A 22,477-nucleotide genomic window follows, 5' to 3' on the forward strand; every position below is an offset into this window, starting at 1 on the left:
AGAGGACAGTCTTATGGGAGCTGTTCTCTCCACCGTACCAATCTATACACTTCTTACAGTATTTCAGTCTTTACTCTGTTTCAAGAGAGAAAAGAGGGACTTCTTACCTGAATCAAAACATTTAACAGAATAATCAGCTAATGCCACAAGGAATTCAGACTTTCTACGAAGATTAAAGGCCAGAGCTGTGCAAGCTTGTGCTGTTCGCTGAACAAGATTAAACCTATGAGAGACCACTGCATTAGTATCAGAAATTCTACCAATAATAAACAATTTTATGCTGGAGGAAACCTTAAAGGTAAAAACAACTGCCAGGCAGGGTGGTACAAGTGTGTAGTCCCAGCACTAGGGAGGCTGAGGTAGGAAGATCACTATGGGTCTGAGGGCCAGCCTGTGTTACACAGTCAGTTAAATGCCAGCCTGGATTACCTGGGGAGATCTTGTCGCAACAAGGGGGAGGGGCTGGAGGGGAGGGGAGGGGAGAGGGAGGGAGAGAGAGTAGGAGAGGGAGAGGGAGAGGGAGAGGGAGAGGGAGAGGGAGAGAGAGAGAGAGAGAGAGAGAGAGAGACACGAGCCATTTTGGTAGGCCAAAAAACATTATTGAAAGTGTTATGTGTCACAATAAGAAGATTGGATTTCACCTGCACTAAATGAGAAGCTACCAGAAGTTTTCAGCACAGTAGAGTAACAATCAGGCATGCTTTTAGGAAGATGACCCTGGCAGCAAATGCAGTGACTGGATAGAGTGGCAAGGTAAAAGAAGCTGTTATGATTTGTATCTAGATGACCCCTAAAGGGCCGGGGATATAGCCCAACAGCACAACAACTGCCTGACAAGAATGAAATTGTGAGTTCAAATTCCTGGTAGAAAAAAAAAAAAAAAGAAAAGAAAAGAAAAAAGAATAGATATCTCCCCAAAGCCCCATGTGGTCACAGGATATTTTGGGAGGCGGCTAAATCTAGAGCATGCGGTTGATTTATAGTGCAATGCTGGGATTAAAGGTGTTGGGAATAAGGTGGCTGACTGTTGCATCAGTCCACTGATTAGACTGGCACAGCTCTAATCCCAGTAGAATTTTGGGTACACTATAAGGGACTGCCACTTAGCTTTCACTGTCTTCCACTGCCGTGGACTATAGCCCCTCTGCCATGTGCCACCCTGCTTTGCAGCCAATTCATTATGGACTGATACATCTGTAAATTAAACTGTAAACTAAATAAACTTTTACCCCTTTAACTTTGGGTGAGTGATATTTTGTATCAGCAACAAGAAAAGTAACTACTACAGGAGCTTATTTGGAAAGCTTCCAGACAGAATCTTAAGAGACAGAGGTACACAACAGAAAGGACAAACAGAAGTTTCAGAAATTCAGTGGAAAGAAACATGGTATGTATGCATTAAATATGTGTGCAGAAAAAAATGATTTACCTGTTAAGTGGAGATAAGCGTAAAGATTTGCTAAGGCCATTTTATTAAGTGATACACAAGGAGCGCTTAATAGAACACAACACAGAAAGAGTTTGCTAAAAAACTAAGCACTGTGCTTATGCAAAAGGGAGTAAATCTGAGGGAAGGAAATATTAATTCTCATTTTGAATATGTTGAGGATGGAGAGACCAAGATGGCAGAGCCATAAGCAGCAGAGAAAACAGCCTCTCTGAGAGTTGCCATCCAGATGCTGGAATACAGCATTGTGAGGAAGACAAGAAGGAAGGAAGAGGGTTCCATGGACTCACAAAAAATCTGAAGTGTGAACTAAAGCCCACAGAGAGAGTAAAAAGAAAAACTTCAACAGAGAAGAGGTGGTCCCTGGTGGCCCTCTCCCCCAGCTGGATGCACTGATGAGAGGAGCTGCTCAAACCTGGGGTCTCACAGTCACGATGGCAGTGATGACTGATGACCTCAGAGGCCTCTGCAAAGAGATGCAGCAGTGGAGGAAACCAGCAAGTGTGAGGGACTGCACTGGCTGGCAGTGAGTACAGAGGACTTAGTCATCCAGTGGGAGAGTGTGATAGGAGTGAGAAATCAATCCAGCAGCTGTTAGATGAGACAAAGGGTAACTGAACTAGACCAGTCAATGAAAAAGCAGGAGATACCACACATAAAAAATATTCACAGACATCATGGCAGAAAACTTTCCTGGTAGAGAAAAAGAATCTGACATACAAATAAGTGAGGCACATAGAACTCCAATTAGCTATGATCAAAAATTCTATAGCCAGGCACATCAGAGTCAACATTCCAGAAATTCAATCTAAGAATAGAATCTTAAAAGCTGTTAGAGAAAAGAAACAAATCACCTACAAAGGAAAGCCCATCAGAGTCATACCAAACTCCTCAGCACAAACCCTCAAGTCAAGAAAATCTTCAAATGAGATATTCCAAGTCCTAAAGGAAAACAACTTTCATGTAGGGAGCCGAGTGACAGGCATTGCTGCCTCGATGTCTCTCTCTCCTATGGGCACTGCGTTTGCCTACATTAACCACAATCCTCTTCTGCTTAGGTCACGTATCCGGATGTGATGGTAACCCTGTTGTATTCATCTGTTTAACCTCTTCCTGTCCCAGCTCCCGCCCTTAGCCTATAAAAGGTGTGATTATTTCCTAAATAAACCGGAAGCTTGATCGGATTATTTCGTCTTGCTTTCGTCTCCTTTTGTCTCCCCTATGTCTTTTATTTAATCCCCGTTTCCCCTCCAGGAGTTCTGAACTTGTTGATCTGCAGGCCGGATCAAGTGGCGCTCAGCGTGGGAGCTCCTGGCATGGAGAAGTTAACGAGGGAGCCGTTCGAGAGACAGCCGGCTTAAACTGAAAGTGAAAGCAAATTGAACCAGAGACCTCGGCCGAGGAGTGAGTAAACTGAATCAAGGATTAAAGCTTAAAGCAACAGGACATTAAATTAAGTACTGAGACCTGTGCAGACGACTACCCGACGTCCTGCCCGAGTCACGGTGAATGAACGGCAACCCCATTTCCCTTCCCAGACATGGGTCAAGTATTGAGCGAACACGAAGTGTTCGTCGGAGGCCTTATAAAGGCATGAAAGACAAGAGAGATAAGGGTTGGAACAAAAGAATTATTGCAGTATTTTCAGTTTATTCATAAGGTTTGCCCTTGGTTCCCCCTAGAGGGTTCTATAGATACCAAGAGGTGGAGTACAGTAAGAGATGCTTTAAAAGATTATTATAGAGTTTTCGGTCCAAAAAAGGTTCCTGTGACCACCTTTACATATTGGAATTTAATTTCTGAGCTGCTTGCCCAGAGGCATGCAGACCCTCAGGTTGAGGAGACAGTTACACTAGGTGAGGCTGCCCTGTGCAACTCTGTTAAATCTACCTCAAAACCATCCTCAGAAAAATCTGAAGCCTCTGATTTCTCAGATGCAGAGAATGATGGCCTGTTAGAGGTCCTCGTACATGGTGATCTGCCACCACTTCCACCTGTTGACATGATCAGCAGGTCCCAGGATGGCAGCCCGCCACTCCCTGTGCCTCCATGGCAAATTGGGGATTCATATAAGCCTTTAGAAACAACTTTAACTCTGAAAAGCTTGCAGCCGCACAGCAGCTGGTGCAGGACCAGTTAGATGCAGGCCACATTGTTCCTAGTAATTCCCCTTGGAACACACCTATCTTTGTTATCCGGAAAAGGTCAGGGAAGTGGAGGCTGCTATAGGACCTTAGGGTGATAAATAAGACAATGGTCTTAATGGGGCCCCTACAGCCAGGCCTCCCCTCACCCAGTGCCATTCCTTTGGGATTTTTTAAAAATTGTCATAGATCTTAAAGATTGCTTTTTCTCTATTCCTTTACACTTCGTGACTTCCAAAAACTATTGGGAGACATTAATTGGCTCATACCATTTTTAAAACTAACTAAACATGATTTACAGCCCCTTTATGCGCTGCCTCGGGGAGACATAGATCCAACTTCCCCCCGAGAGATTACACCTGATGCCAGGAGAGCGCTCAGTAAAGTAGAAGAGGCTATTGCTCAAAAAACTGTTTCCTTTATGGACTACAATGAGCCTTTACAGTTTCTCATTTTTAATACAAAGCTTTGCCCCACAGCAGTGTTCTGGCAACAAGCTCCCCTCATGTGGGTCCATTTATCAGTCTCTCCAAAAAGAACACTTTTGCCTTATTTCCAAGCTGTCTCAGACCTAATAATCCAGGGTAGAAAGCAAGGAAAATGTTACTTTGGCAAAGAAGCAGACATTATCATTCAACCTTTTACAAAAGACCAAATAGATTGGCTACTTCAGAGTACGGAAGTGTGGCCTATTGCCTTAGCTTCCTTTTCAGGGACTATTGATAATCATTACCCTCCAAATAAGCTAGTTGACTTTGCTAATCGTCACTCATTTATATTCCCTAAAGTCACAGCTTCGCAACCCCTTCCAGGTGCCCTGGTGTTATTCACTGATGGCTCATCCTCCAGAAGGGCTGCTTATGTATCTCAAGACGATGTTTCTACCCTCCAGGCAGATACCTCGTCTGCACAATTAGCAGAGTTAGAAGCTATTCTTGCAGCCTTTGCTGCTTACTCTAACCAACCATTTAATTTGTATACTGACAGTGCTTACCTTGCTCAGTCTGTTCCATTATTAGAGACTGTTGCTACTATATGTCATGCTTCCCCAGCTGCAAATCTATTCAAACAATTACAATGTTTCATACGGCTTCACCATCATAAGTTCTTTATCGGTCATCTGCGTGCTCATTCCAACCTCCCAGGGCCTCTTGCCCAAGGAAATCATTTGGCTGATGTTGCTGTACGAGCACAGGTTTTTATGGCTCAGGACTCCAAGGTGTCTGAGGCCCAACAAGCCCATCAGCTACACCACCTCAATGCTCACACCCTCCGCCTTCTCTACAAAATTACCAGTGAGCAAGCCAGACAAATTGTAAAAAATTGCCCATCTTGTGCTATCCACTTACCTGTTCAACACCTAGGAGTCAACCCTAGAGGTTTAATTCCTAATGCCTTATGTCAAATGGACGTTACCCATTTCAATGAGTTTGGCAATCTAAAATATGTACATGTCATTATTGACACTTATAGTGGCTTCATTTTTGCCACTCTCCAGACTGGAGAAGCTGCTAAATACATTATAGCCCATATGCTGTCAGCCTTCTCAGTTCTGGGATGTCCTCAACAGCTTAAGACCGATAATGGCCCTGGCTATACCAGTACCTCCTTTGCTCAATTTTACAAGAGCCTTAATATCCTCCACACTACAGGTATACCTTATAATCCTCAGGGACAAGGCATTGTTGAACGTGCACATCGTTCTCTTAAATTCACCATAGATAAAATAAAAAGGGAGACATGGTACCCCACTCAGGGGTCCCCTAGAAATGTCCTTTCACATGCTCTTTTTATTTTAAATTTTCTGACCCTGGATGCTTCAGGCTGCTCCGCAGCATCTCGGTTTTGGCATACTCAGACTCAAACACAGTTTGCATCTGTTTTATGGAGAGACCCACTAACCAATGTGTGGAATGGCCCTGATCCAGTCCTTATCTGGGGACGAGGTTCAGTGTGTGTTTACTCTCAACAAGATAGAGAAGCTAGATGGCTACCTGAACGCCTTGTAAAGCAAGTAGACAGTTCTTCAAAGACCCCATGTAACGCCCAGGAATAATGTTATTTCCTGAGGCACAATCCCCTGTGTTCTCTTACAGGTGACACATCTCCCTGGAGCCTTATGCTGCCTAGCCAGCCTTCTTGAGCCACACCACACCCATGGTGAATTTCGACCCCTGCCAAACAGACTACAACTGCTGACAACCATGCACAGAACCCCATGACTGTGGAAGAGGCTCTTCTCGGTCTGGAGGAACATACACCAGCCAAATAGACTGCATCCAGTGTTATGCAAGGCATGCTCCAACACAGGAGAATGACTTCATACAGAGACACCAACAAATGGCTGTCAACCCCTTCTCCTTGATTTAGGGGGGGGGGAGTTTTTCCCTTACCTAATGCCCCTTTTGGGTCCCCTAGCTGACCTATTGTTTCTCATTTCTGTGAGTTCTTGTATTTTTCAGAGGATTATGATGTTCATTAATAACCGGATAGACACATTTATGGCAAAGCCCATTCAGGTACACTATCATCAGCTGGAGATGGCAGATCAACAAACCTACCGGGAAGGAATTCCCACAGTGGCCCATATGAGGATGCGGCCTAACTGCCCTGGAGCAATGGACAGGCAGTCAGAGACGGGCAACTAGGACATGCATGTTAATTCCAACGGCCACCTAAGACAGGCACAGGACCAACTGCTGTTCTGCAAGCCCATGACGGGTAAGGCCTGGTTGGGTTCATGCAATGAGGTCCTTGACCTAAGACAGACGCTGTCCTCACAGGGCCTGCCATACTCTTAATTAAATAATATAAAAAGGGATGAGATGTAGGGAGCCGAGTGACAGGCATTGCTGCCTCGATGTCTCTCTCTCCTATGGGCACTGCGTCTGCCTACATTAACCACAATCCTCTTCTGCTTACGTCACGTATCCGGATGTGATGGTAACCCTGTTGTATTCATCTGTTTAACCTCTTCCTGTCCCAGCTCCCGCCCTTAGCCTATAAAAGGTGTGATTATTTCCTGAATAAACCGGAAGCTTGATCGGATTATTTCGTCTTGCTTTCGTCTCTCTTTTGTCTCCCCTATGTCTTTTATTTAATCCCCGTTTCCCCTCCAGGAGTTCTGAACTTGTTGATCTGCAGGCCGGATCACTTTCAACCCAGATTAACTCCACAAAACTGATGTACAAATAAGATATTTTCATGACAAAGAACATCTGAGGACATTTACAACCACCAAACCAGCACTCAAAAATGTTCTGAAGGATATTTTAGAAAGAGGTAATAAGGACTACAGTTGCATGAACCCCAACAGAAGGAATCTACCAGGCAAAGCATATAGAGAGAGGAAAAAAAGTAGGGGGAGCCAACAACAGGGAAATAATATGACAAGGATAAGTCAGTATATACCACTTATTATCACCAATGTTAATGGTCTCAATTCATCAGTGAAAAGACACAGATTGGCGGAAAGGATCAAGAAGCAAGATTCAACAGTACTCTGCTTACAAGAAACACATTTAGAGGACTTCTGGGAGAACATGGCGGATAGATAACAGCAGCTATGGAGGCTCTCTGAGATACCCCACTTAAAATCCAGGAATGGTGCGGGGCGAGAAGTCCTAAGCAAGGGGAGATATACCCTGCCGACCCAGGAACGAACTAAACTAAGAGAAACCAACTGGAAACGCAATCCCGTGCTATAACAGAAACAGATAAGGTCTCAGTGAGGAAGCTGGAGCCCGCACCACTGGAAACTGCGATTTGAATTTCCTGCAGCCGCTGCAGCATCCCAACCGGCACAGCAAGGAGAGAGGCGTAAAAGTTCTGAGAGTGGGAAGCAGCGAATGGAGTTGAGAGTGGGACTGGCCGGGAACCCTGCATTGGTCTGTGGTGAGTGAGCGGATCGGGGACCCTTCCATAGAGTAGGAGCTTAAGCAAAGGACATACTGGGACCGAGCAGACTAGCCGAAACAGGACGCTGCAGTGTCCTTAGTAGCATATTCTCCTCTCAAGCGGGATTGGTGGGCAGGGCCTGGCCTGGGTGTCGCCGCTGACCTAAGACCCAGTAGGCTAGCCCAAACTAGGTCCCAGCGCCTGGAGGTACACCCTAGCAGTGAAGCCTTTGGTAGGTTTACCTGGAGGGGCCGGCCAAGCATAGGCTTCCCAGGTCTGTGTCTCCCTAGTACACTGCAGTGGGCGGGAAAACCCAGCCGGCGCAATTCAAACAAACTGTAACTGAAAAAGAAAAAACTGGGCCTCCTATATACGCTTGTATGGAAGGAACAAAAAACATGGGAAGAGGGAGCACAAGAAAGGGTCCTTGGCCCCCAATCCTCAGAAACATGCAATATCAGACACGGCATCAATAGACATAAAGTGCTATCTCCAGAGCCTCATAGACTAGTTCAAAAATGAAGTTATTAACAACCTAAAGCAAAATATAAGTAGAATAGTTAGAGAAATGCTAAGCACCGCCCAAGAAAAAACAGATGGTGGAATGGAAGAACAGAAAAAAAGGGGAGAATTGTTTGATGGAGAAAATAGAGAAAACATAGAATACGTGAAGCAGGTTCAAAGAGACTACCAGGAAACTAAAAACTCTATCGAAAGCTGGCATAACAGCTTGAAAGAAGCTAAGGATAGACTATCTGAACTGGAGGGCAGATTTGTAATGTGGGAGCATAAAATGAAAAACTTCTTAAAAATAACAAGAAAACAAACAGCAATAATACAAAGGCTAGAAGATGATAAGAGGATCTATAACTTAAGAATTAAGAACATAAAAGAAGAAGTAGGGACACAAACAAATGAACTACAAAAGCTATTCACAGAAATAATCTAGGAGAATTTCCCTAATTTAGCAAAAGGTAAAGATACTCAGATGTATGAGGCATACAGAACTCCAGCCACCTACAACCCAAACAGAGCTACACCCAGGCATATAATAATCAAAATTCCAGAAATCCAATATAAGAACAGAATATTAAAAGCTGTCAGAGACAAGAAACAGATCACTTACAAGGGAACACCCATCAGAATTACAGCAGACTTCTCGGCACAAACCATCAAATCACAAAGAGCATGGGGGGAAATAATTCAAGCTTTGAAAGATAATAACCTCCAGCCAAGATTGATATATCCTGTACAACTGTCCTTGGAAATTGATGGAAAAACAAAGTGCTTCCAGGATAAAGAGGAACTAGGGGAATTTGCAACCACCAATTCAACTTTACAGAGAGTACTGCAGGATATTCTAAAAAAGAAAAATACCAAGATTCCAGAAATAGTGGCAGAGAGGCCACAATGAACAGAGCAGAAAGAGAAATGAAGAAGACAAACTGACAACAAACGACAGAAAAAGAGCTCAACAGAAATGAGGCAGAGAAGATTGGATGGTAGGAACAGCTATTCTGGAGAAAACAAGACATAATAGCTAGTGCTGATTTAGCATCATCTTGTTTTGAAGTCCCATCAAGCTTTTATTCTTCTGTCTCCATCAGTCTTAACAGGGTGTATCTTATTGGATTTTATTATATGTGATAATATAAGCAAAAACTTTTATAGACAAGGAGATTATACTGAAACCATTGTTCATTTTCTGTTAATTGGTTCTAAATACCCTGTAATAATGTCATTCTCTTGAATGGTTTTACATTGTTTGGGTATGTTTGGTGCTAGAGTATATGAAGTTATACTCAAAGATTTCAAGGAAAGAGACACTATGGGAACTACTTTTATGTCAGGATATCTTGTGGTGAAACACTATTTTGCTTAAATGGTTATGTTTTGACCTGCGCTGTTTTGTTGTTATGCCCTCTTTTATCTCAATCTCCTTTTTTTAATTATTTACTTTTTTATTTTTATCTTTTTAATTAAGGGAAAAATAAATAAAAAATAGCAGGATACATTATAGTAACCTACTTTGATTTCTATTAACTTGATTTGAAAACCTGTATTGCCCTCACCATCTTGTTTTGACTGATTTTCCCCTATTCTGCTTTGCTTGATAGTACCAAGTTCGAAAGTATAGGCAAAACTGTGAAGACAATAAGATTCAATATGACCCTCATTCTTGTTGACTATTATCTTCTTTTAAAGTCCTGTAGTGTCTCCAATGTTTTGATTTTATTCTTTACTGTTTTGTTCAATTTTATTATAACTAATGATATAGGCAATTCTTAAGATAGTAAGAGGCAGTATGGTAACCATTGTTGATCACCTTGTATTTTGTTTTTACATTATCTATTATGCCCATCCTTTTGATTTGACTGACTCTGGTCTCATATGTCGCATTTGGTTTTACTCTCTTCAAAAAAAAGTAGTAAGAACTGTGGGAGTAATAAAACCCAAAATATGTAATTGTCATTGTACAAAAGAAAAGAAAAGAAAGTGCTCTAAAGGTTATAACTGCACATATGTTTAAGTATATAAGATAGATAACCACATTACTGAGTTTTTTGTTGGATCATTGAACAAAACTGTTTGCAGTCTCACTGTTTGAAAGTCCACTTTATATGCTTTAGTTTTGTAACTTGAACAACTATTTCTAAGATGAGAATATGTAATCTATTAACTAGTGATTTCTTACTGTTTATTTTTTAAATTTTGTATGACTTGTACCCTTTTTCTGTTTTTTTTTTTCTTTTTCTCCTTAAATAAAATTAAAAAACAAAAAGAAAAGAAAAGAAACACATTTAATTCAAAAAGATATTTAAAGACTGGCTGGGCATAGTGACACATGACTGTAATCCCAGCACTTGAGAGGCTGAGGCACGATCATTGTGAGTTCAAGACCACCCTGGGCTACAAAATGAGTGCAAGATCAAACTGCACCGCATAGTGAGACTAAGATTCACAGACTGAAAAATCAAAGGATGGAAAATAATACCCTACATGACAGAAACCCAGAAAAAAACAGGAGTAGCTATTCTACATGCATATAAAGTGAATTTCAAGCCAAGACAGATTAAGAGACATAAAGAAGGTCACTACAATGTCATAAAGGTAACAGTCCAAGAGAAAGAGAAAACAATCATAAATATATATGCAACAAAACCAGTGCCCCCAACTATATAAAGCAATTAAAGGACATGAAAAATAAAGCCCTAATACAATTGTATTGGGAGATCTCAATACCCCACTGTCACAAAAACACACATCAAAAAGACAAAAAAATTAATGAAATATTAGAACTGAACCAAACTTTTGAACAAAATGGATTCGGCAGATGTCTATAGAGTATTTCACCTCATGACATCAGAATACACAGTCTTCTCAGCTGCACACAAAACATTTTCCAAAATAAATCATTAGCCCATAGTACATGCTTAAGTAAATGCAAAAGAAATCAAATTATGCCAAGGATAATTATCAGAACACAGTACAGTGAAATTAGAAATCCATGGCAAAAGAAACCACAAGAATGTCATAAACACATGGAAATTAAATAGTACCCTACAGAATAACCAATAGGTCACAGATGATATTTAGTAAGAAATTAGACAGCTTGAACAGTCGAATGATGACAATACAACATACCAGAATTTATGAGACACAATGAAAGCAGTCCTAAGAGGAAAATTTACAGCACTAAATACACATATCAGGAAAATATTGCAAGCACATATAAACACCTTAATGGTGAACTTCTAGAAAACAAGAACAGGCTAAGCAAAAGCACATATAAGGGAGGAAATTATAAAGATCACAGCAGAAATTAACATACTAGAGACTAAAAATATAATACAAAGAAACAGTGAGTTGAAGAGTTGCTTCTTTCAAAGATTAAATAAAATGGAAAATCCTTAGCCAACCTTATCCAAAAAAAGTCAAATATATGCAATAAAGAATGAAAAGGGTGGGGCTGGGGCTTTAGCTCAGCGGCATAAGCACCTGCCTTGCAAGCAGGTGGTCGTGAGTTCATCCCCGGTACCCATAAAAAAAAGATTAAAACAAAACAAACAAACAAACAAAAAACAATGAAAAGGGTGAAATCACAAGAGATTCTGCAGAAATTCAGAAGATCTATATTTATTTTGAAAACTTGTATTTTAATAAGGTGGAAAATACAGAAAACATGGAGATCCTGGACACATATGAATTACGAAAGCTGTATCAAGAAGATATAAAAATCCTAAATAACCCAATATCAATAGATAAAATTGAAGATGTAATTAAAAACCTATCAACAACAACAAAAAAAGCCCAGGACTTCCTGTACACAAATAACAAACTGTCTGAGAAACAAATCAGGGAAACAATACCTTTAACACTAGCATCCAAAAAAATGAAATACCTAGGAAACAATCTAACAAAGGATGCAAAAGACCTCTACATTGAAAACTACTGAATTCTACAAGAATTTAGAGAAGACCAAATACCACTACTTCTCAAACTCTTTAATGAAATTGAAAGGGAAGCATTATCCTGACACCAAAACCAGATAAAAACCCAACTAAGGAAGAGAACTACAGGCCAATTTCCCTAATAAATACTGACGTAAAAATCCTATATAAGATACTGGCAAACAGACTATCGCAAATCATCAAAAAGATTGTACACCATGATCAAGTGGGATTCATCCCAGGGATGGTTGAGCATACATAAATCCATAAATGTAATACACCATATTAACAGAGTCAAGGACAAAAGTCATACGATCATCTCAACAGACGCAGAAAATGCTTCTGAAATAGTCCAGCATCCATTCATGATAAAAACTCTACAGAACATTAGAATAGATGGTCTTGGGGCTGGGGATTTAGCTCAGCGGCATAAGGGCCTGCCTTGCAAGTGCGTGGTCGTGAGTTCAATCCCTGGTACCGATAAAAAAGAAAAAGACAAAAAAAAAGAATAGATGATCTTTATTTCAATCTGATAAAAGCCATCTATGATAAACCAACAGCCAACATCATAGTAAATGGACAAAAACTGAAAGCTTTCTCTCTAAAATGAGGAACAAGATAAGGATGCCCACTATCACCATTATCTCCACTCTTATTCAACATAGTCCTGGAAACTTTAGCCAGTGCAATTAGACAAGAGAAAGAAATAAAAGGAATAAGGATAGGAAAGGAAGAAGTTAAAATATTATTTGCAAATGACATGATACTCTACATGGAAGACCCCAAAAACTCCACCAAAAGACTTCTAGATTTAATAAGCAAGTTCAGTAGTGTAGCTGGATACAAAATCAATACTCAAAAATCAATAGCCTTCCTGCACATGAATAACAAACTCACTGAGAAAGAAATTAGGGAAACAACACCTTTCACAATAGCATCCAAAAAAAATGAAATGCCTATGAATCAGTCTAACAAAGGATGCAAAAGACCACTATGTTGAAAACTACGGTACTCTGAAAAAGGAGATTGAAGAGGATATCAGAAAATGGAAAGATATCCCTTGCTCTTAGGTAGGAAGAACCAATATAGTGAAAAAAGGCCATATTTCAAAACTGTTATACAGAAGTAATGCAATTCCAATCAATTTCCAATACCGTATCTCAGAATTACAGAAAATCCTAAAGTTCATTTGAAACCAGAAGAGATCTAGAAAAGCAAAGGCCACCGTGGCAACAAAGACAAGACAGAGGGCTTTACAATCCCTGAAATTGTATTATACTTAAAATTGTATTATAGAGCTACTGTGATAAAAACAGCACGGTCCTGGCCAAAAAAAAAAAATCCAACTTAAGGATCAGTGGAAAACTGACCTTCCACATAAAATTGGGACTCATATGATTCAACATACACTAAAGTCCAAATGGATTAAAGATCCAAATATTAAAACAGAAATAATAAATTTGCTGGAATATATTAAGTAGAACTCTTAGAAACATAAGTATAGGCAAAGGTTTTATGAACTAAACCCCAGTCACCAGGAACTATCACAAAGAATCAACAATTGGAATCTCATCTTTAAAAAAGTTTTTTGCACAGTAAGAGAAACCACCAATTAAGAGACAACCCACAATGTGGGAAAAAATTTTTACCAGGGGTACCTCATTCAAAGGACTAATATCTAGAATATAAAAACAGCTAAAAAGAATCATATTCCTTCAAATTTGAAGACCCAACCCCAAATTAGCCATCTGAAAGAACGGCATTTCTGAGAAAGAATTACAAATGACAGGGGCTGGAGATTTAGCTCAGTGGTAATAGCACCTGCCTTGTAAGCAGGCGGTCCTGAGTTCAATCCCTGTACCGATAAAAATGAAAAAGACAAAAAAAAAAAAAAAAAGATTAAAAAAAAAAAAAGAATTACAAATGACAAATAAACATATGAAAATATGTTGAACATCACTGGTCATTCAAAAGATGCATATTAAAACACTCCAGAAAGCATGGATATCATCAAGAAATCCACTAGTAACAAATGCTGGCAGGCTGTGAAGACAAAGGAACTCTTCTCCACTATTGGTGGGAGTGTACATTGGTGCAATCATTGTGGAAATCACTGCAGAGATTTCTTTAAAAACTAATACCAGAGGCTCCATCTGACCCAGATATTTTCTTGGTATCTTCCCAGAGGAATTAAAAGTATCATACCACAGTAATATACGGTCACCCATTTTATAGCAGCACAGTGTGTAACATGTAAGAGCTAAGTCTTGGTAACAACCCAAATATGCATCAACCAATGAATGGATAAAGAAGATGCGTTTTTTTCTTTTTATATAATAGAATACTACCCAGTGATAAAGGATAAATGAGACATTTCTAGGTATATCGATGTACCTTGAGATCATACTTTTTTTTTTAAAGCGAAAAAATAAAAACAATGACAGAGAACTTCATAAAATAATAGGAAATTAACAATGGTTAATGTATTGCATACTGTTATCTTTGAAGTAGTCGCTCAAATTACAAAATATAATCATGCAAAATTGACTCAACAATGTAAGCACAAACTGTTCTTTTCACTGAATTTAAAGAAATTAGTAGCATACTTATCTTAGCCATCTTTTGTGTGTGTATATAAACATACATGTATTTTTTTCCAGTTCTTCTTTTCTCCTGTTCCCCTTATCCCAGTGGCTCTTTCCCTTTCAGCAGTTTCTTTCCCTTTCATGGTATTTACGATAGATTTTGGATTTTACTTATTTTCAGCTTCTTACGCTGGGAGACAATATGATGCTTACATATGCAAGTCTGATTTATTTCACTTACAACGAGACTATACTTTTAAATGAAATAAATTGAACATGCATGTTCAAGTATCGCATGGTTTCTCTGGCGTGAGAAACCAAAAGTGTAAATAAGATCCAAAATGTGCAGCAGATACTAAGAAAGGGAAGAACATGTTCAAATGAGAAGGGGAGCAAGAGAGGGCAGAGGGAAAAGGAGCAAGAAGCAAAAAAGACTAGAAGGCAAAAATGGAAACGGTGGGGAAGAGCCGGACACCGAGCAGCAGCAAGATGTCATGTACAGGTACATATTCCCTGTGATGAAGGGTGTTGTGTGTACTTAAAGTACACCAATAAACAAAAATTTAGCTCAGCGGCGCAGCATAAGCACCTGGCTGGCAAGCACATGCAAAAGAAAAAAAGAGAGAAATCAATCAGTAACAGATGTTGGCAAGGCTGTGAAGAGAAAAGAACATTTCGGAGAGAGTGAGTGTAAACAGATACAACCACTATGGAAAACAGTATGGAGATTCTTCATAAAGCTGAACTTAGAAATCCCATTTGATCCAGCTATTTACCCTTTGGGTATCTTCCCCAGAGTTGTACCACAGCAATGCTTTGTACCTATGTTTATGGCAGCACAACACGTAATAGCTACATCTTGGAATCTGCTCATATGCCCATCAACAGATGAATGGATAAAGAAAATGTGGTGTCTATATGCAGTGGAGTATTACTCTGCCATTAAGAAAGATAAATGAGGCATTTGCAGGAAAACGGGTGCACCTTGAGACTACAATGCGAAGTGAAGTAAATCAGACACACGAGCTTGTACATTGCACAGCTCCCTTATATGAAAAATTGTACAGGAAAGAGAGAGAAAGAAAAACAGGAATTATATCCTAAATACGTTTCTGTCGTCAGTTTCTGGTTTTACTCTAGTATGATGTGAGAGCTTACTTCGCGGGATTTCCATTTCTTTAGATATGTTTTTGTTGTGAGCAAAGTCTATTTTGACAGGAAAAAAAGTAAATTCCCACCATAGGCAAAGCTATAGACAGAATGGTTCGGTGGTTACTTTCATCTATGGGGGGTGGGGTTGGGAGATGACACCTGGAAGGGCGAGTGCTCTGATGTGAGCCGGCAAAAACGACCTAAGTTTACTCATACGTGTGGTTATACAACTCTGTCAATGTGCTGGAGTCTACTCAATCTTACATTTTAAGTTTGTAAATTAAGTGGTATGCAGTGTTTTGGTTTAACAAAGTGGTTTTATTAAAAAAACATTTTTAAAAAACAAAGAGACCACTAAGCCAGGCAGTGACACATGTGTATAATCCTAGCACGTGGGAGGCTAAGGCAAGAGCACTGTGAATCTGAAGCCTGCCTGGAGTACAGAGCAAGTTCAAGGACAACCTAGACTAGAGAGAAAGGCCCTGCTCCAAAATAAAAACAAAAAAAAAGTATAAATCAGGCAACTTGGCAGATTTTGAGGGAGTTCAGTAGTGAACTTCTTCTAATAAAGTCTGATTTCAAGTTGTAGCTCAGTTAAGCCATGCACACTTAGGGAAGAGTGGCAGAACACGCTTGTTGACCCTGAAGATACCACTCTGGCATAGGAAGTATTTTGAGCTGAAAGCTACTAAGCAGACACATGAAAGATCTCTATCTTCCCCTTACTTGCCTAATGTGTATAAATTTCTAAGGGTGTCCTCTCAGTGTCATGAAAGAAAGGCTGGTTGCCAGCCATAACTTTAGGTCTTTACCATCCTGGATATGGTTCCACAGGAATCTACCTAACAAACTTTACTAATCTCTGTCTCCCTTATCTCCCCATATGTTTCCCACAAGTCACAGCCCTTAGAGAATCCAGGTCCTTTTCCTTTGTACTGTCACTTCTCTAGAAATGTATCACTGTTCTTTATTGCACGATGTCACAAGTTGGAACCTAAGACACTTGTTTCTAGAACGCTCATGGAATATGCTGCTACCCACATTAATAACCTGCTTATCTTCTCTTTGCTAACCTGTCTTTTGCCACATGAGCCCCAGCTGGAACTCAGAAAGGCACAGGAAAAACAAATTTTTTTCTCCCATACAACAGATAGTGAATAGGGAGAATAAACAAAATAAGAGAGGAACTTTCATGGTGCAAAGTCCTCAGAGAGGTTCTGGAAGACAGGAATTAGCATAGAAAGAAAGAAAGACCACTATTTCATGAATGAAGTGGCATGCATGGGTGTCACACCTGTGTAACATATTTGAGGCTGTAGTGAAAGTGAGAACGGAAGGGAGCCTGAAGGCACCTGTTTCCTCAGGAGTTAGGGGGCCAGACAGTCAGGAGAACTGCTTTGCCCAACACCAGGAAGCAAGGAAATTAGCAAAGTTTTCCAAAAAGGTTCTCACTAGAGAATGGGAAAAGTAAGTAAGAGCAGATAAGAAAATGAAGTATTGAGAATCCCTGAGGTTGAATTTTAACATTCTACAATGGAACCTTATCAATCAGTTTTGTGAACAGTAGGAGGAGCAGAGAACAGAAAGCTATTCTGACTTAAGACTGGACGTTCACAGAGTAGGTTAGGGTATCTAGGGTGAGAAAATTCAATTACTTTTTTGATAAAGAGCAAAAACAGTCAAGTGTGGTGGCACATGCTTATAATTCTAGTACTCTAGGAGACTGAGGCAAGAGAATCACAAATTACTGACTCAGCAAGACTGTTTCCAAATAAAAAGTAAACTATGGGCTGGGAATATAGTTCAGTGTAAAGGCACTGGATTCAACTCCCAATACTGAGGGAAAAAAGGATGACAGCAAGAATAATGATTAGCAATGTTCAAATGGGAAACAAAGAATAGAGGAAGGGGAAAGGAAAGAAAAGTAAAAAAATGAGAAAAGAAGGAAAATATTAACGAAGCTTTTATAAATGGGGAGGGGAGGAGGCTTGAAAGGAGGGTAGGGAAATGGGGGAAAAACAAGTTATATCATGTACAGGTACAAATTCTCTACGATGAATGTGATCATTATGCATATCTAAAATGTACCAATAAAATCTGATTAAAAAAATCATTAGCAGATTTCTAATAAATCACAGATTAAAAAAATACTACTTTTCTTGATTTACTAAAAGTCACCAAGATCAATTTCCCACAAACAAGGAAATGCTTCTATACAACCCTCATACAACTGTCAAAATATCAAATTTCTGTACCTCCACCATCCTACCCTCAGCCCCATGCAGATTTTGCCACCTGTCCCATATAGTCCTTTACTGCAAAACGGTCCGTAGAGATTCATGCCCATGTCTTTCCAAATCTTCCTCCACCAGGCATTAACTCAGTCTTTAACCAATTTTCACGACTGCAACCCTCATGCTATCAAATGTTTCTAATTTAGCTTTGTCTGAGGGTTCAACTGATTAGACTCATGTAACCTCTCTCTGGCTGGGAGATCACGGAGGTTAGGCCAAGTTCTCTGAATCTTATAAAGTTGCACACAAGCTTTGATGCATCCTACTACTGATTATACTAACTGTGATCATTTCATTAAAGGTTTATTACTGCTCTTACAAAACTGGTCATTTCTACAAGCATGTGATTCCTTTTAGTAAACAATGACATTTAAAAACACTGGGGACTGAGTATACTCATTGCCACTGGCGTGTTGTTGCCCCTAACCCACCCTGAGTAGATGAAGCTTAGGAATAGAGGTACAGACACCTCACTCCTTCTCACAAACAGCACTTCTATTTCTTTCTTCCTTGTAGCTCTTCCTCCCCCAGAGCCCTACAGCATGAATACCTACCTTGATCAATCAATCCTACCTAACTGCTTCTGGACTAAGTGGTTCCACAAGGGAAGAGACGAGCAAGAGAAGGAAGAATGAAGATTCTATAAAAATCAAATTTAGGACACTGTAACAGTACTTTTCAAAAGAAATTATGCTTTTTCTAAATTGCCTAATGAAGTACCAGAAATTAACTGACAAACCAGCAATGATATTTTGAATCTAAGAACAAAAACCCAAGCTACTAGAGATACTGTTAAGACCACTACCTTAATAGTCTAAAAACAAAAAAATTTTTTTGACATTATCTTTCCATCCTTTCCGCCTTTAGCATTTAGGACTTGTTTTCTGAGGTTCCTGAAATATAGAACTCAGTAAAGCTTTTTCTGAGCAAATAATGAAGAGCAGATACTAAAATAGTGAATCAATAATTTGTTAAATAAGGTAAATATTAAAAATCGGCTTACCTGTTTCCATGCAAGTCAAAAACATAGATATTTCCTTGATGGTCCCCAGCAATTAGACAGTCTCCTGAGCCATCAAAAGCCACATTCAAAAATCGCAGGATTTTTGGATGGTAATCAGAAGTGCTATGAATGATGTTCACTATAATTCTATCAAAACAAAAAACAAAACACCTAAACATTACATTCTATGTCGTGTTACTTGATATATGACAAGCATAGCTTTTAAACTAATTTTGAAGCCTTTTTTTGCCTACTCATTTTTCCCTTTCCTGTTGCTGTTCATTCTCCTCCTCCTCAAATCAATCTTAAGAATTTCTGAAAACAGCTTAAAAACTTATTGATTATAAAGTAGCTACTATTCATTTACTTATCAAATACTTTAAAGTTTACTATATGTCAAACACTGAGCAAGCCAGGAGCTAAGAATAACTGAGTGACAATGGTCCTCGCCCTCATGGAGTTTACAATTGGTAATAAAATAAACTATTTGCCTGTAATCCTGGCACTTAGAAGGCTAAAGCAGGAGGATCACCTCAAGTTTGAGACCAGCCTGGGCTACATTGTGAGTTTAAGGTCGGCCGGCACTACAAAGCCAGACCTTGTCTTAAAAAAAAAAAAAAAAAAAAGGGAAACCATACATATAAACAACATTTATGAATTATGCCAAATGTGGTGGTACATGCCTGTAATCTCAGCACTTGTGAGGCTGAGGCAGGAGCATCGTTCCAAATTTGAGACCAGCCTGGGCTACAAATGAACTCAAGGCCAACCTAACTACATAGTAGATCTTGTCTTAAAAACACAAAAACAAAACAAACCCCATCTCATTTACTTATTTCTCCATGTGACAAATGAAGTTGCGTTCTTTGTGAATTATGATTAAATGATACACAAATGGAATAAAACTTTGTTTCTGTGATGTAAAATGTTTCTAAGTTAATTAAGCACATAATTGTACTCTTAGCACTTTGGGGACCTGAAGCAGGAGGCTCACAAGTTTGAGCCTCGTCTGAGAGAAAACTATTCCAAAATAAAAAAAATTTAAAAAGCCTAGGGATGTAGCTCAGTCATACAGGCACTAAGTTTAATTCCCAGTACTGATTTAAAAACAAAGACCATACAGCTGTATTTGTTTAAAGTTACTATTCTTTTCTGAGATGAGGATATTGCGACAACCATACAAAACTTGTAGCCCAAACAACTCCTTAAACTAATGTGTGTGCGTGTTTGTGTTCTGGTCCTGAAAGCCAGAGAATCTGTTCTTTCAAGTCTTTAATCATGAAATTTTTATTAATTGAGTTTTGGGTGAATTTCTAAATTTTAATACTTAGAAGCACTCTCTCTGTCTCACTGAAGCATCCTAAATTAAATGAATTAAACATTTTCTTCATGTTTATCTAAACTTTCAGCTATTGTAGACTCTTAAGGCCAATAGCAAAAAGCTTACACTGCTGGTTATGGTTTGTATGCCACCCCCCAGCCTCACACTGTCATAAGTGGAGTTTTTCAGAGGTGGTTGAGTCTAGAAAGTGTGATGCTGGGATCAAAGGTGTGTGATCATTACATCAGTCCACTGATGGGTCTGGTGTTGTTCTGAGAGGGGATGATGGGGAGGCCCACACTGGGTGTGAGTGCTACCTGCCCAAGCTGGACAGAACATAAGGGTCAGCAAGAGGGCTGGTGTGGTTGCTTGCCACTTACTGCTGCTGTTGCTATGGCTTGCTGCCTACTACCCACCATGAACTGTTTCTCCTCTGCTATGCCCTTCTGCCGTGCCATCCTGCCTAGCAACCACCCAACCACTAACTGAAACCTGTATAAACTGTAAGCCACATAAACCTTTCCTCCTTTAACTTTGGGTGTTGTCTGTTTTGTCTCAGCAAGGAGAAAAATAACCAAGACACTGCTTCTTGTTTCGGCACTCTGGACTGATCACTGGGTCTTCACCCATGCTAGGCTATACGCCAATCTAATTCACTTTTAATTCTGAGGCAGGGTCTCACTACCTTGTCCATGTTGGCTCAAACTCTCCATCCTCCCAGCTTAGCCTTCTGAATTAATGGAAATTCTGCACTGCATACTGCTTATTTCTATATGGGCCTTAAGCATTTAAAACACAAAAATTAATGTTCTGAAACGATATCTAAATTTTTTCTGACAACTAAGACAAAGCAAATGACTTTTCCCTTCAGTCTTGTCTTCTGTAACAGTACATGTTCTGAGAGCAAAATTAGGTGAACATTGTTCAAAATATGGAAAATACTTCAAAACACTAGGGAACAAACGCGTGTAAACGTACCATATAGATAGATGTAATAACAATTAATGGCTACATTTTGACTTTGATCTTTTCACATAAATCACAAGGATTTTGGAGCAACTTCAATTGCTCAAAAGTAGCTGAACATAATTTCCTCAGTACTTAAACTCAGTACTCAATAAGAACATCAAGTACTTACTGAGCACCTAATGCAAGAAGAATGTGTCTAGTAACTGTAATTATTCCTGCTTACAGTGATGCACTGGCCCGTGGTCACAGGGCTAATAAACCAACACTTATTCCAACGAAACCTTTTTGCTTCTCTCGATACCACAAGGAGACGCGTCTTGACACCTGGCAGACACTCAACAAGCGCAAGACGAACGCAGGTGACCACACATGCGAATTTGGACACGCGTAAACTTCTGCAGGCCGGGAGGACCCCATTCTCTGTTGAAGCCCTCACCGAGTTCCCAGCAGGCTGCGGAGCTGCACCACCCGGGCGTGCGCACCGAGTTATAGGAACACGAGCGCGACGCTCACCGCGAGGCAGGCTCGGTCCCGGAACTCACCCGGGAGCGACCTCCGACCTACGCCCGCGAGGCTCCCGCCGGGCGATCCAGAACCAAGGCAGGCTGGCCGCGCCCCTGGCCCTGGTCCCAGAGCCCGCACCACCCGGCCGGGACCTCGCCCCTCGACTCCGCAGCCTCCCCCGTCTCGCAGCCCGCGCCCTCCGCCCCAGGCTTTACCCGTCCCGAGCGGCCGGCGAGGGCTTGCGGTGCCATATTTTGCCGCTCTCCTTGTTGCCCAGGTCCGTGCTCTGCATGCCGAAGGCCTCTCACTACTGCTACCCGCCGCCGAGTAACCGTCCGATCCCTTCCCGGCAGGCCCCGCGCTTCGGGCCCGGGAAATTCGAGCGCCAGCCATGCGTCACCCGTACCTGCCCAAGGCACTGACCTCGCGCGCCACACCCCTTTCTGTTTACAACCAATCAGTATGCGGATCCCGCCCAAACTCCGCCCAGAAGGGGGCCTTTGCTCACCACCAAGGAATTGGCCAAAAACCTTTCTCTAGACACCCCCCCTTCCCGAGGGCTCAAAGCTTGCTGGGAATTGTAGTTTTCTGTAGATGGAGCCTGGGAATTCTGTACTCCAGTGGCCTCCCAAAGTTTTAGGCTCCCCACAGAGTCATTCAATCCTGGGGTCCCTGCATTCCACTTTGAACTTGGTTTAAGAACTATGAAA

The 22,477-nt window shown here is 40.5% G+C and overlaps 1 protein-coding gene across 2 annotated transcripts in view; it reads right to left on the reverse strand.

Moving 5' to 3' along the window:
- Tbc1d31 (TBC1 domain family member 31) overlaps nt 1-22,193 on the reverse strand; it is an 87,050-nt gene extending 64,857 nt beyond the window's left edge. Inside the window, exons 1-3 of one of the 2 annotated variants that reach the window (XM_013149972.3) lie at nt 21,983-22,193; nt 18,974-19,120; nt 108-223 (exon numbers count right to left, since the gene is read on the reverse strand). In XM_013149972.3, the coding sequence (XP_013005426.2) occupies nt 108-223; nt 18,974-19,120; nt 21,983-22,059 (340 nt within the window). In that variant the 5' untranslated portion in view covers nt 22,060-22,193. Of the gene's footprint in view, nt 1-107; nt 224-18,973; nt 19,121-21,982 lie in introns of those variants that run through there. The other variant, XM_013149973.2, reaches the window with a different exon arrangement.
- Nucleotides 22,194-22,477: the final 284 nt, after the last annotated feature.

The sequence above is a fragment of the Cavia porcellus genome, unplaced genomic scaffold (assembly GCF_034190915.1).
Source record: "Cavia porcellus strain 051 isolate PalLab524CR breed Dunkin Hartley unplaced genomic scaffold, mCavPor4.1 scaffold_19, whole genome shotgun sequence".
In the NCBI taxonomy this organism is placed as follows: Eukaryota; Metazoa; Chordata; class Mammalia; order Rodentia; family Caviidae; genus Cavia; species Cavia porcellus.